The 12,597-nt window shown below is 37.2% G+C and overlaps 1 protein-coding gene across 4 annotated transcripts in view; it reads left to right on the top strand.

The window, feature by feature from the left end:
- Nucleotides 1-10,530, top strand: part of LOC113048391 (kinesin-like protein KIF21A) — a 42,620-nt gene extending 32,090 nt beyond the window's left edge. For all 4 annotated transcript variants that reach the window (XM_026210176.1, XM_026210174.1, XM_026210175.1 and 1 more), the window contains 11 exons: nucleotides 608-665; nucleotides 916-970; nucleotides 2,511-2,713; nucleotides 2,911-3,033; nucleotides 4,401-4,537; nucleotides 5,305-5,479; nucleotides 6,469-6,624; nucleotides 7,140-7,257; nucleotides 7,553-7,723; nucleotides 8,426-8,625; nucleotides 9,830-10,530. In XM_026210176.1, the coding sequence (XP_026065961.1) occupies nucleotides 608-665; nucleotides 916-970; nucleotides 2,511-2,713; nucleotides 2,911-3,033; nucleotides 4,401-4,537; nucleotides 5,305-5,479; nucleotides 6,469-6,624; nucleotides 7,140-7,257; nucleotides 7,553-7,723; nucleotides 8,426-8,625; nucleotides 9,830-9,887 (1,454 nt within the window). In that variant the 3' untranslated portion in view covers nucleotides 9,888-10,530. The remainder of the gene's footprint in view (nucleotides 1-607; nucleotides 666-915; nucleotides 971-2,510; nucleotides 2,714-2,910; nucleotides 3,034-4,400; nucleotides 4,538-5,304; nucleotides 5,480-6,468; nucleotides 6,625-7,139; nucleotides 7,258-7,552; nucleotides 7,724-8,425; nucleotides 8,626-9,829) is intronic.
- The last annotated feature ends 2,067 nt before the right edge of the window (nucleotides 10,531-12,597 follow it).

Below are 12,597 nucleotides of genomic sequence, written 5' to 3'. Positions count from 1 at the left end.
CCTTTAGCTGATGTATAAATCTCAATTTCGAGAATTGATTTATGACTGGTTTTGCGGTCAAGGGTCACGTTTTACATTAATAATGTTTGAATATGTTTAGTGGTACATATAAATAAATGATTAAATATGAGATTATTTAATAACTGTTACTAGATTTATTTTTTATTAGGAGTAGTAATTATTTCTTCAAGCATTTTTGGGCACATTTTAAATCTAGTTAGTAAAACTTAAAAAAAAAAAAAAAAAAAAAAAAAAAAAAAAACTTTAAAATTAAATAAATTATTTTCATTAATTAGAGTCACTTTTCAGGTGGTAAAACATACAGCTGAACTAAATAATAATTTACTAGTTTCCTTTCTCTGTGTCTGACCTAGTGACCACACATCCTTACAAAAATATGTTTGCAACCCTAATACTGGTGTCCTGGCTGTAGACTGACCATATCTGCTCTCCTCTAGTTCTGTTGAATTCAGGGTTGTGATAACAACACTATTATGCATGTCGCTTCAATAATAATGTTCACTGATACCATACTGACAAAGCTAAAATGAGGGAGCACGAGTGTTTCTGAATGCTGAAGTGTGTGTGTTTATGTGTGTTTGCTCAGAAAATGGTGATGAAAGCAGCAGTGATGAATCAGCACAGAGTCCGGCTACAGAGAAAAGGTGAAGCACTACAGTTAGGCCAATAAAGCTCTTTAAACTGAATTGTAAATCTGTCTTGATATTATTTTATCTATAAAACACGTTCACTTGATTCAGTTGAGACATGTGGTGAAAGCTAATTTAATCTACTTCTGAAATTGTTTGTTGTGCACTTTTTTTTGCAAATGGTTATTTGGCTCCAGTGTGCATTTCGATCAATATCAGCATCTCACAGGAACTTACAGTTTTGCTTTTTCTATGTCTCTTGCAGTTGTTTGGCTTCGGATCTCATGAAACTTTGCGGAGAAACCAAAGCCAGGAATAAGGTTGAACAGTAGTAATTATATATATATACACACACAACTCACTGGCCACTAAATAGTAAGGTACACATGTTCGATTGCTTGGTGACACAAATTGCTAATCAGCCAATCACATGGCAGCAACTCAGTGCATTTAGGCATCTAGAAGTGGTAAAGATGACTTGCTGAACTTCAAACCGAGCATCAGAATGGGGAAGAAATGGGATTTAAGTCACTGTGGCGAGTGGGGCGGGGCCGAGAGGCGTGGGAACGAGGAGTGAGGCCAGGTGTAGTGATTGGGGATGAGCTACACCTGCGCCCCACCGCCAGTATCGAGTCCCACGTAGGAGATGGAAGGATATAAAACTGGAGCGACTATAGTGAAGGACGAGAGAGGACCAGGCCTGGGCAATATTTTATGTTTTGGTTTTGATTTATGCGCACCAGTCGTCCGTGAGGGGCTGGTGCGCTGTTTTGTGTTTATTTTATAATTAAAGTTTCGTTTTGATTGTGCGCCGGTTCCCGCCTCTTTCTTCCCGATGATTAGGAAGTTTTTTATCATTACAGTCACTTTGAACACGGAATGGTTGTTGGTGCCAGACGGGCTGGTCTGAGTATTTCAAAAATAGCTGATCCACTGGGATTTTCATGAACAACCATCTCTAGGGTTTAAGTGAAAGTGAAAGTGACGTGACATTCAGCCAAGTATGGCCATGACATTCCCCTTAATCCAAAAAAGAGAAAATATCCAGTGTGTGGACAAAAATGCCTTGGTGATGTCAGAGGTCAGAGGAAAATGGGCAGACTGGTTAGAGATGATAGAAAGGTAACAGTTACTCCAATTAGGACAATAGAAGATTAGAAAAAAGTTGCCTGGTCTGATGAGTCTCAATTTCTGCTGCGACATTCAAATGGTAGGGTCAGAATTTGGTGTAAAGAACATGAAAGCGTGGATACATCTTGCCTCGTCTCAACGGTTCAGGCTGCTGGTAGTGGTGTAATGGTGTGGGTGATATTTTTGGCACACTTTGGGACATTTAGTACCAATTGAGCACCATATAAACGCCACAGCCTACCTGAGTATTGTTGCTGACCATGTCCATCCCTTTATGACTACAGTGTACTCATCTTCTGACTGCTACTTCCAGCAGGATAATGCACCATGTCACAAAGCTCAGATAATCTCAGACTGGTTTCTTGAACATGACACTGAGTTCACTTTACTCAAATGGCCCCCACATTCACCAGATCTCAATCCAATAGAGGATTGACACTGTGATTAAATCCTATTGTGACAAGTAGTTTGGTTCTGGTTTTGTATTATTTACTTCCTACTATGTTATCCGCATAATTATGGTTTAGCTAATTGCTAATTATAAACCCATAATACTAGTTTATCATACAGCAATAACAACAACAATAGAAGCCCTAATTATCTTAATTGAGGAGAAAAAAGAATGGGTTGGGAGCATAAACTAAGCTGAATACTAGATCATGAGACAAAAGCATGACAAAAATAGTTCCTGATGTACAAATTAATTATTTGAGTTTATAATACATTTAGGCTCGCAGAAGAACCACCACCCAAATGGAGCTGTTGTACGCAAACTCTGGTGACACTGAAGCCCCTCCAGAGGATTTCTCTGCCCCTTTGCTTCCTGTAGTGGAGAGTCCAGAAGGACATAAAGAACCAATGCCCATTCCCCACTTAGGGGACAGAGACTCAGTGGACTTCAACTCTAGCTTAGCAACCAGAACAAATGCTGCGTGAGTGCTTTGTGAACATATATCATTTAAAAACAAGTAAAATCCATGTATTACATAAACATTTATTTTCACAATCATTTTTGAATAAAGTCCTTTATTCTAAACTGCTCAAAAGCACGTTGAGACATTCTAATAAACATTACAGTCACGTCTGATGGGATGTTTTTAAGTCGCACTGACTTTTGTCTAATGCGTAGCTCCAGTGCCAGATCTCCCACCGCTCCAGAAAGGAAGTCTCTGGACCGCTCACCTCTCACCCGCAGAAGAGCTCAGGACAGGAGCCACAATCCTACAGAACGAATCAAAACCCTGGACAAACAGTAAGAAATAGCCTGTTACACATAAACATCTTGCTTCCAAGCATCTTTGATTTATTTGTTTACAGATGTTCTAAATGTCTTTAATTACTAAAGTGAACATCTATACTTTCATTCAGTGAACAAAAACAAAGTTTACTAAGGCAAGCATTAATAGTACTGTAATAATTAATCACTATAGAATAGAATAATAATTCTAGGCTCAAACAGCCTAGAAGACTTAACAACCAGCCTGATCACCATAACAACAATCTTTATAAAGCAATTACCATTACAAAACAACTACTTTTGCAAGTATCTGTCTCTCCACTTCAAAACCTGTTTTGCTTTGATCTTCTCGTAATTGCTTCTCTGTCTGACCCTGCATTAATGTGGCAGTGGTGGCTCTTGTTGCATATTGTCTGTGGTGTTCAGTTTGGACATGGGTAGATACATATCTGCTATTGTAAAGGCCTTCACTCATTCAAAAGTACATAATAATGACACGTTTTTAAGGATATCATTTACTGTAAAGAAATTATTAGCAATTTCACCAATCATTTATTTTCCCTCCACATACAACATCTTAAACGGATAGTTCGCATAAAAATGCAAACTCTGACATCATTTACTCACACTTTAGTGTTTTTTTCTCTTCTTCTTCTTCTTCTTCTTCTTCTTCTTCTTCTGTTGAGCACACAATTATAATTTCTAAGCATTTATAGAATGTGGGTAATCAAACAGTTTACAGTAGCTATTGACTTCCATAGAATGGGAAAATGCATATAATGGAAGACAATGGCTACTGTAAACTGTTTGGTTACCGCCTTTTCTTCAAAATATCTTCTTTGGTGTCCAGCGGAAAAAAAAAAGGTCCATTGATCATTTGCAACAGTTAACTATTGTTAGAATTCCTATTGTAATGACTGGACTTATCCCCATAAAAAATTCTGATTTTAAATGAATCCAGTTATTTCTGTAGAAATCCACGCAATCAAGGGGTTTTGTGTGAGGGCAAATTTGTTTCCCACACAGATTTCACAATGAAATTAAGTTGGTAATGTGGATTTCACCACAGTGACCAACAGAAAATGGCTTGGTTGACCATTGTGTGAGCTGTGCTTCACATTGGTACACCCGAAATCTGCATGGGAAAATCTTTCGCCCTCACAAAAAAACATCCTATACCTTGGTTTCCTGTCGAAATTAATGTATTTTGCAGGCAAAAATTCACAGAACAATGGTAATTTTGATCACACGTTTAGAACCTATGATACCTTAAATTGCTCTCTAGCTAGGCAGTTTGCTATGGTTTGAAACATAGCCAGTGTATTATATTAGTCTGATTTGACTGAATGTTTAAATGCTGTATCATGTGTTTTTTGGTCCAGAGGTGCGTCAAGCCTAGCTCCGGTGACCCGCTCCAGTCGAGCAGGCAGACTGCAGTGTGTGCACGTGGCCGAGGGTCATACTAAACCCCTGCTGTGTGTGGACTCAACCGATGATCTGCTCTTCACTGGCTCAAAGGGTCAGTGAACTTTATGGTTTTTATGTAAAGAGTGACAGCCTTATAAACAGGTCTTTACTACAGTAAAATTACAAAAAAAGTATATATTTAACACTTCACTAAATGTCACCTCAAGCACAGTCAGCCATTTATATATTGTACCATATATTACACAGTTGATTAGCTAATAAAAAATTCAGGTAATACTTTTAATCTTCTAGCAACAGTAAATATAAGGGGGTTAGGTTGGAGGGTTTATTAAAACATTCAAACCATGGTGAACATCATTTCTAGAGAACTCTGTACACAAACTCTACAGGTAAAAAAAGAGCATTTCCGCTGTTGGCACAATGCAAACTAGCAATGTGCTAGCAGAATTTATATTTAGTTGAACCTAACTGCATTTGTTTATTCAATATAATCAATTATAAATGCAGGGAATTTCTGCTTCTGAATTTAGGTTGTTACCCATAAAGCATTGCCAGTACAAGAATGATAAACATTGTGTTGATAAACATTGATAAACATTGTGCCTAGTGGTTAGAGAGTTTGACTCCTAACTTTAAGGTTGTGGGTTCAAGTCTTGGGCAGGCAGTACTATGACTTAGGTGCCCTTAAACTGAGCACTGAACCCCCAACTGCTCCCCGGGCACCGTGTTCACTGCTCTGTGTGTGCACTTTGGATGGGTTAAATGCAGTGCAGGAATTCTGAGTATGGGTCAAGATACATGGCTGTATGTCACATCACTTTTACTTTCTATCCCCATCCCTTCCTCTTTTTATCTCAGATCGCACATGTAAAGTGTGGAACCTGGTAACGGGTCAGGAGATCATGTCTCTTGGAGATCATCCCAGTAGTGTAGTGTCAGTTCGATACTGTTCCAGCCTGGTCTTTACTGTCTCTACTAATTATGTCAAAGTATGGGATATCCGTGACTCCGCCAAATGCATCCGCACCCTCACGTGAGTCATTCTGGTACTGTTTGATTCAACCTGTCCTCCAACCAATATGCTTGTATAGGTCTTTTGTCCAAATCCCTGAAATACGACCCATCAGAGCGTATACTACAATTACGCCCCTATCGGTAAAACGTCGTTATCATATTAATGCTTTGTACTCTTTTATTTGCCCCCTGGTTTGCGTTTCGTTTAGTTCAGTTAGTAGATTATTGCGTTATACCTTGATATGTAATCATGCTATCATGGGTTCGATCCCAGGGAACAGACATGCACGAAAATGTATATTCTCAATAAATCATAATTTAGCATGATTTCTGTGAGGGTTAGGTTTAGGGGTGGGGTTAGGTGTGGTCATTCGAACGAATAAGTAAAAAAAAAAAAAAAAAAAAAAAAAACTACCTACAGTAGTAAAATATGTAGTAAATACTATGAGATAGGTGTAAAACCCCCACACATTGCATTTAAATAAACGTGCGTTTTGATTGGTAATAACGTTATACGTCAATTCAAGACGACAGACGCAACGCAATACTGTATTTTTACGCCCGCTAGAGGGCGCTTAACTTTAAAACTTAAATATAGGTCATAATAAATGCTTGCACAAACTACCTATATGGTCTTTTTTGTTGGAGGACAGGCTTGTTTGATTTATTTAAAGCCATTGTTCTTTGATGAATATAAATATTTGGTCACACTTTATTTTAGGGTCCAATTCACACTATTAACTAACCATTAACTATTACTCTTGCCTCAATTAACTCTTTATTTGATGCTTACTTATAGTTTATAAGGTAGTTGTTAAGTTTAGGGAATTGGGTAGGATTATGGATGTCATGTATTATATGTACTTTATAAGCACTAATAAACAGCCAATATGTTAATAATAGGCATGCTAATAAGCAACTAGTTATCAGTGTGAATTGGACCCTATACTAATGTGTTACCAAATATTTTACTTATGGATGCTCATTTTATCCCTCTGTCTCCTTCAGCTCTTCTGGACAGGTGTCTCAAGGTGATACGTGTGGGAGCAGTTCTGTTGCCATTCCTCCAGGGGAAAATCAGATCAATCAGATCGCCCTCAATTCTTCCGGAACGTTCCTTTATGCTGCATCAGGCAACACGGTCAGGATGTGGGACTTGAGAAGGTACTGAACAATTTTACCATGAGTGTCTGGAAGTTATTTACAGTGCTAAATAGAAACTATGAAGAAATCCATTCTATAATACTCAAATGCGTTCTATGGTACTCAAGGTGATAGAGTTACCTTCAAATATGCAAATTAAGCCAACGAAAAAAGTACTTGTTTAACTGATCTGGGGTGTGTTTCCCAAAAGCTTTGTTAGCTGTTACCAACATTCGAGACAGTGTTTCCTGAAACCACCAATGTGGTTCGCCGTTTGTGTGGTTGGAACTACAGTTTTTGACCTGTGGTCAGAAGCCTAATTTCTTGTTACTGTGACATTCTAAATGACATGCATGACTGGTTTGTTGTGTTTGGCAGTGTGCCATCTACCAGTTGCCCAGTGCCTAGTTTTTTTTTTCTGTAACCATTTTTAAGTTGCGTTTTAAAATCTATTCCAATGTTAAATTACTAAATTGTAGCGGTTAATTCCATCATTAAGTCTCCATCCACACATTATTAATTTGTGTTGTCTACAGGTTTGTATCTACTGGGAAACTGACGGGACATCTGGGGCCAGTAAAGTGTCTTATGGTAGATCAGGTGGGGAAGGGTCAAGATGTGGTCATTACAGGCTCAAAAGATCACACCGTGAAGGTATGTTTGGACATTATAACATGCTCTCTGTGAAGTAACATAAGAGTCCCTATGGGTGCACATGCTGATTTCCATATGATCATTTTCACCTTTTGGTCATAGCTCATGCACAATTACATAAGCTGTTGTAGTTTTTATGGATGCTTGGACAAAAACAATAATTTAAACTATTAATATGGCCTCAAATGCAACAAGAAACAAAATGGCTGTCCAGGAATATGCTTTTGGACTCTGATAGACATGCTTTTTGGGATTTGTGATGCATCTCTAAAGCTTTTATTTTCTTGTGTTGTAGATGTTTGACGTGGTGGAAGGTGCTCAGGGCAGCATCAGCGCCACACATCATCTCGACCCATCCCATCAGGATGGGCTGGAGGCTCTGGCCATTCATGGCGAAACACTTTTTACTGCTGCCAGAGACTCCTGCATTAAAAAATGGGACTTAACCCACAAACAGCTTCAAGAGGTAAGTACTTTTGCATGGAAAGGCAGGATTGCGATAAAAGCTTTGGCTGTGTTCCAAATCCTAGTGAGGTGCCTACCTTAGCAGCATTTTTTTAGACGTCTTTTCCAAAGCTACTTGTATGCAGCAGAACTATGGTGCCTGATTTTAATACAGCATATGGTTGTGACTCAACTGTTAGGCAACATTGCATGTATACTTTGAAGTTAATCAGTCCTTGACCTTGTCATTCCATTCAAGATGATAGAATCAAGATAAACTATTGCTATAAATATACCTCTGTTTCATTTAATACTGAAAAAGTACTCTTAGAAAATGCTTATGTTTAAATATCATTTGTGTGATATGCATTTTTATGGTTAAGGTTTTGGTGTCTCGAGGTGTCAGATTAGCCACAGGCTAACACTAAACTCTGTTGAAAATTATTTGATGATCTGTGAATTGCTCTTATGAGAAGATTAAGATGTTAGCCTAGCATAACATGCTGCATTCAGTACATTTGGAATCAGTTGTCATTAGTCTAATTTGTTGGTGTTTCATTAATTTGTTAGTTTAGCAAATATGCTAATGCCAAACTCTTAATTCGAATCAAGTAAGTCTTTAATACTTGGAGAAAGCTGAATAAAGACTGAACAAAGGAAAAGCCTCACACCTTCAGTTATCCTGCTGTAATTGATTTGTTTGCATGTTTTCTTCATATTGTAGCAGGTAGAACGGGCTCATTCTGATCTGCTGAGCTCTCTGGCGGTGGTCCCTGGCTCCAGCGCTGTTGTGAGTGGCTGCAAGGGTGGATTGCTCAAATTCTGGCACACAGACACGCTTAGACCTCTAGGAGAAATAAGGGGTCATGACAGCTCTGTCAATGACATCTGCACAAACGGCAGTCAGCTCTTTACCGCCTCAGAGTGAGTGACAGACATTCAGACATCAACAAAGGACACGCACTTACAGTGTGTATATCAGTGATGGGCATAGATTCATTTTTTTAATCTAGATTAATCTCACAGTAATCTTGGAATTAATCTAGATTAATCTAGATTAAAATGGCTCATTTGAATTCTGCCGAAGGCATTCAGAATATGTGTACTACCCAAATAAAATAATGACTAAAAGTAATGTTAAGTCTTTGAGAACGGGTTTCTGAAGACAGGTGGTGCATTAGACCAGGGGCTCATCTCCTGTTTCCAAAATGCCTCACAAACTGCTTGAGAAAGCTGTAAACGAATTCCACATTGCACAAGGTGCAAACAACCTTACGGCTGTTTCACACATAATCTGTCTGCAGTGCGTTTGCGTTTCGTATTTTTTTACGCACCCATGTTAATGGATTCAAGCGTTCACACGGTTGCGATCCGTCAGTGTGTTCCAGGAGCGTTGCGTCTGGAGCAGTGCAGCGATCGTTCACGTACCAAGTAGCGGACTGCAAATGCGTCCTGTGTGAAAGCACAATGAGTATGAGTCCGTGCTGCTTCTGCACCACATACGATACGCACTGCAGACGGATTATGTGTGAAACAGCCATGCGTCTTGTCGAGGTTTCCATTGGGAAGCTTCTTTAAAAAAAACAATTAAAATTCCCTGAAGCAAACCCGGCGGCAACTTAGCTACATCCACGATAGCACGTCACGTTTGTTGTGGTAATTACACAGTAGGCATACACACAGGTTTAAAGACTCGTTCTCGCCCCCTACAGATTCGGCTAGGTATACATCCGTGCTAAAATATCAAGGTGAAAGTCATCATAGCTCGCAGAGTATAGATCCAGCTCTCAACCCAACTTTGAGAATAGATTAAAGGCGATATTTTTTTTATCGCCCGATAAGAGTTTCACGGTAACGCGGCATGTTAACGCAGCATGTTAACGTCGATAACGGACCATCACTAGTGTGTGTATATATATATATATATATATATATATATATATAATACAAATAAAGATATTTTTCTTTGTCTAAGTATATTACTTTCCGGTTGATGTAACTGGTCAAATTGCCATGATGAAACTTTGTGACATATAAACATATAGAAAACAATTGTTAACACTGCTTTATAGTGTGCAGTGAAACTGTATAAATTGTTCATTTTAGTTCTCTCATTGTTTTTTCACAGTGACCGGACAGTGAAGTTTTGGCACGCGAAAGGATCTTTAGAGGATGGCATTCACTGATGAGAACAGAAGGTCACTGTTTGAAGGTTTTGGCTTCCTTTACCAATGTGACGCTTCTTTCCCGAATCTCTGGCAGCCATTTAGAGGAGAGCTTCCTGTTGTAACTGCTGTATATTTCCTCATGTACTGTGTTGAAGTGTCCTGTTTAGCTATTGCTGACCGTAAAGGGGGATGTTGTAGGTCAATAACTGTTTGTTGTTGTGGCATCTTCCTGAAGCTGGGCTTTTGGCAATCATGGACTGCTGTATGAGCAGTGTGTTTAAGAAGCACATGTGTTTGTGAACGTCATGTTGACTGGACTGAACCGATATGCCCTTAAATTATTTTTAATATTGATATCAGCTCTTTTAAGATGTTTGATGACCAAAGTTCGACTCTTTTTGTGTGAATTTTTCTAGTCGTTTCAATGCAACTGTACTGTAGTCTTAACTGCACTGGAATGGTTCAATGATATTTGCACCATTGTCTCTGTCTATTTTGTGTTCCACCGTTATATTAAGCCTCAACTGGTTTTTCATCTTCTGGTCGAAACTTTTGAGTATGCTGTACAAACATTTTTCCTGTGATGTACTGTAGTTATTATCAATGTCAGATGGTAAGTGAAATAAACTACATCTGCCAAAATTTTACAGGTGAAACTGTAATGTTTTAGTCTTACTGAATAATCTTGAACAAATGCATTTTACTATAATGTATATAACGTTGAGGATACAATGGATATAATGTTGAGTAGTGAAATTGCAGTGTCAGAATAATATCACTAGGGGGTAGTCTACACATAATGTACCGTGAACTGGCATTTATAGTGTATGTATATACTGTAGATGGTAAATACATGAGGACTGTTTGCGAGAAAAAAAAAAATTATATATATATATATATATATATATATATATATATATATATTTTTTTTTTTTTTTTGTAACATTTTATAAAATGTAAAATCACTCTTAGAAATTAGTAAAATGTAATTCAATGTAATATTAACAACAACAAAAAAATGCATTATAAAAAAAATGCTTAATAATAATAAGCTGACAAAGATTATTATGAATTTAAACAAATCCTTGAACCCCAAAGCATAAAGAATTTGAACTCATGCACATTTTAATTTGATATTTGTTACTCGTTAATTATAGATTTTTAGAAATTTAGATATCTAAATCAGTGGATCTGTCCCTGAAAGGGTAAAATCATATAATTAAAAGAAAGCACAGATGCTTTGACCAATTTGATGTAAGTGTGGCGCTAATTAAAAATGTGAAATAATTATCCCTGCAAATATGTTCTAATTAATTCCATGATAACATTTGAAATGGCTTGATATGAAGAAGCACTTGTTATGTTTATGAATTAATGAATTAATGAATAATGTAAGGAAATGTTGCAAGATCTTCTCCTGCAACAAGCAGCACCTCAGCGCCCAGCAGCTGTCTACATCTTGCAAGGCACTCATTTAAATTTAGAATAAGAGGGGATTCACTCAGCTGTAAGGAATCTCTCAGTTCAAACGGAAACACCCTCACGTCATCTATCCGGACTATCCTGTAATGTCAGTCATTCATCTGCTTCTTACTGGAAAAATGACAAAAGGATACTGTATTCACGATAAACAGACTGGTCAGAATAAAAAAAATGAATCTAAAAATGTATTTTCTGACTAAAATAGCATGATTTAGCTCTTGATGAGTTGAGTCTTAACAAATCATAGGTATTTGCTCTTCCTGGTGAGACAGTCAGATTGATTCAAAGGCTATTTGTGATGAAGCAATCCACTCTCTGAGGTGTACGGATGGAGAGATAATGAAAATGACCCTTTGAAATGAAGTCTAATTTTTCATAAAAAAAATTCTGTACAAAAAAAGGAACTTTAAGATCATTAAATAAGACAAGTTAATTTGTTAATTAAATAAGACAAGTTAATTTGTTAAAAATATATATATATTTTTTTTAAGAAATTACATATTTTACCCATTTTGCCATTAAAAAAGCCAGAGCATCAATGTTTGTGTCAACAAGCAATACACAGAATGGAACACACACACCTAAAATAATTACAAGTGTGTTGATACTATCAGTTACTTTCGTTAACAAACAGTGGCACATAACACATCTGTTTAAGAGTATCAGAGCATACAAAACGTCTTTTTTTTTTTACATTTACATTATCACTTGAATATTTAAAGTCTAATTTGTATTTCGACAAAAGAGCCAGTTATAAGCAGTCCATTCAATTCTGCCATTGACAGACAGACTTTAACAGCAGCTACAGTAACAATGAAAATGAAAATGAATGGTCTTCAATTCTCTGATTCATTTAATGCAGAATGCATTCATTAGACATTTGTGGAGTCATCTAAAATTGTCTCTGCCAGATTTTTAATCTTTGTATTAATGTTCTCTCTAATAGTTTTCCAGTAAGTAGAATGTACTGGTAATCAATAACTGAAAACATAAATCAATAATCACAGTTGATTCCTGAAAATAGAATTTTCTACCAGTAACCAGAAACAGCATTCAGCATATCCCCATAAATGTCATGACTACCCATGTGCAATGATTAGTTATAGGCAAAGCAATTATAAAGAGAGTTAATTCAACATGCCTCATTTGAGAACAATGCAACATAATGAACTCTGCTTTGAGTCTCAAGGATGCAAGTGGTTCTGGTTTAACATGGAAAAATACGTCCTTTTACATCCGTTTCTTT

Source organism: Carassius auratus, chromosome 29 (assembly GCF_003368295.1).
Source record: "Carassius auratus strain Wakin chromosome 29, ASM336829v1, whole genome shotgun sequence".
In the NCBI taxonomy this organism is placed as follows: domain Eukaryota; kingdom Metazoa; phylum Chordata; class Actinopteri; order Cypriniformes; family Cyprinidae; genus Carassius; species Carassius auratus.
Note: the sequence above shows the minus strand (reverse complement) of the source record. Positions and strands in the feature narration are given on the sequence as shown.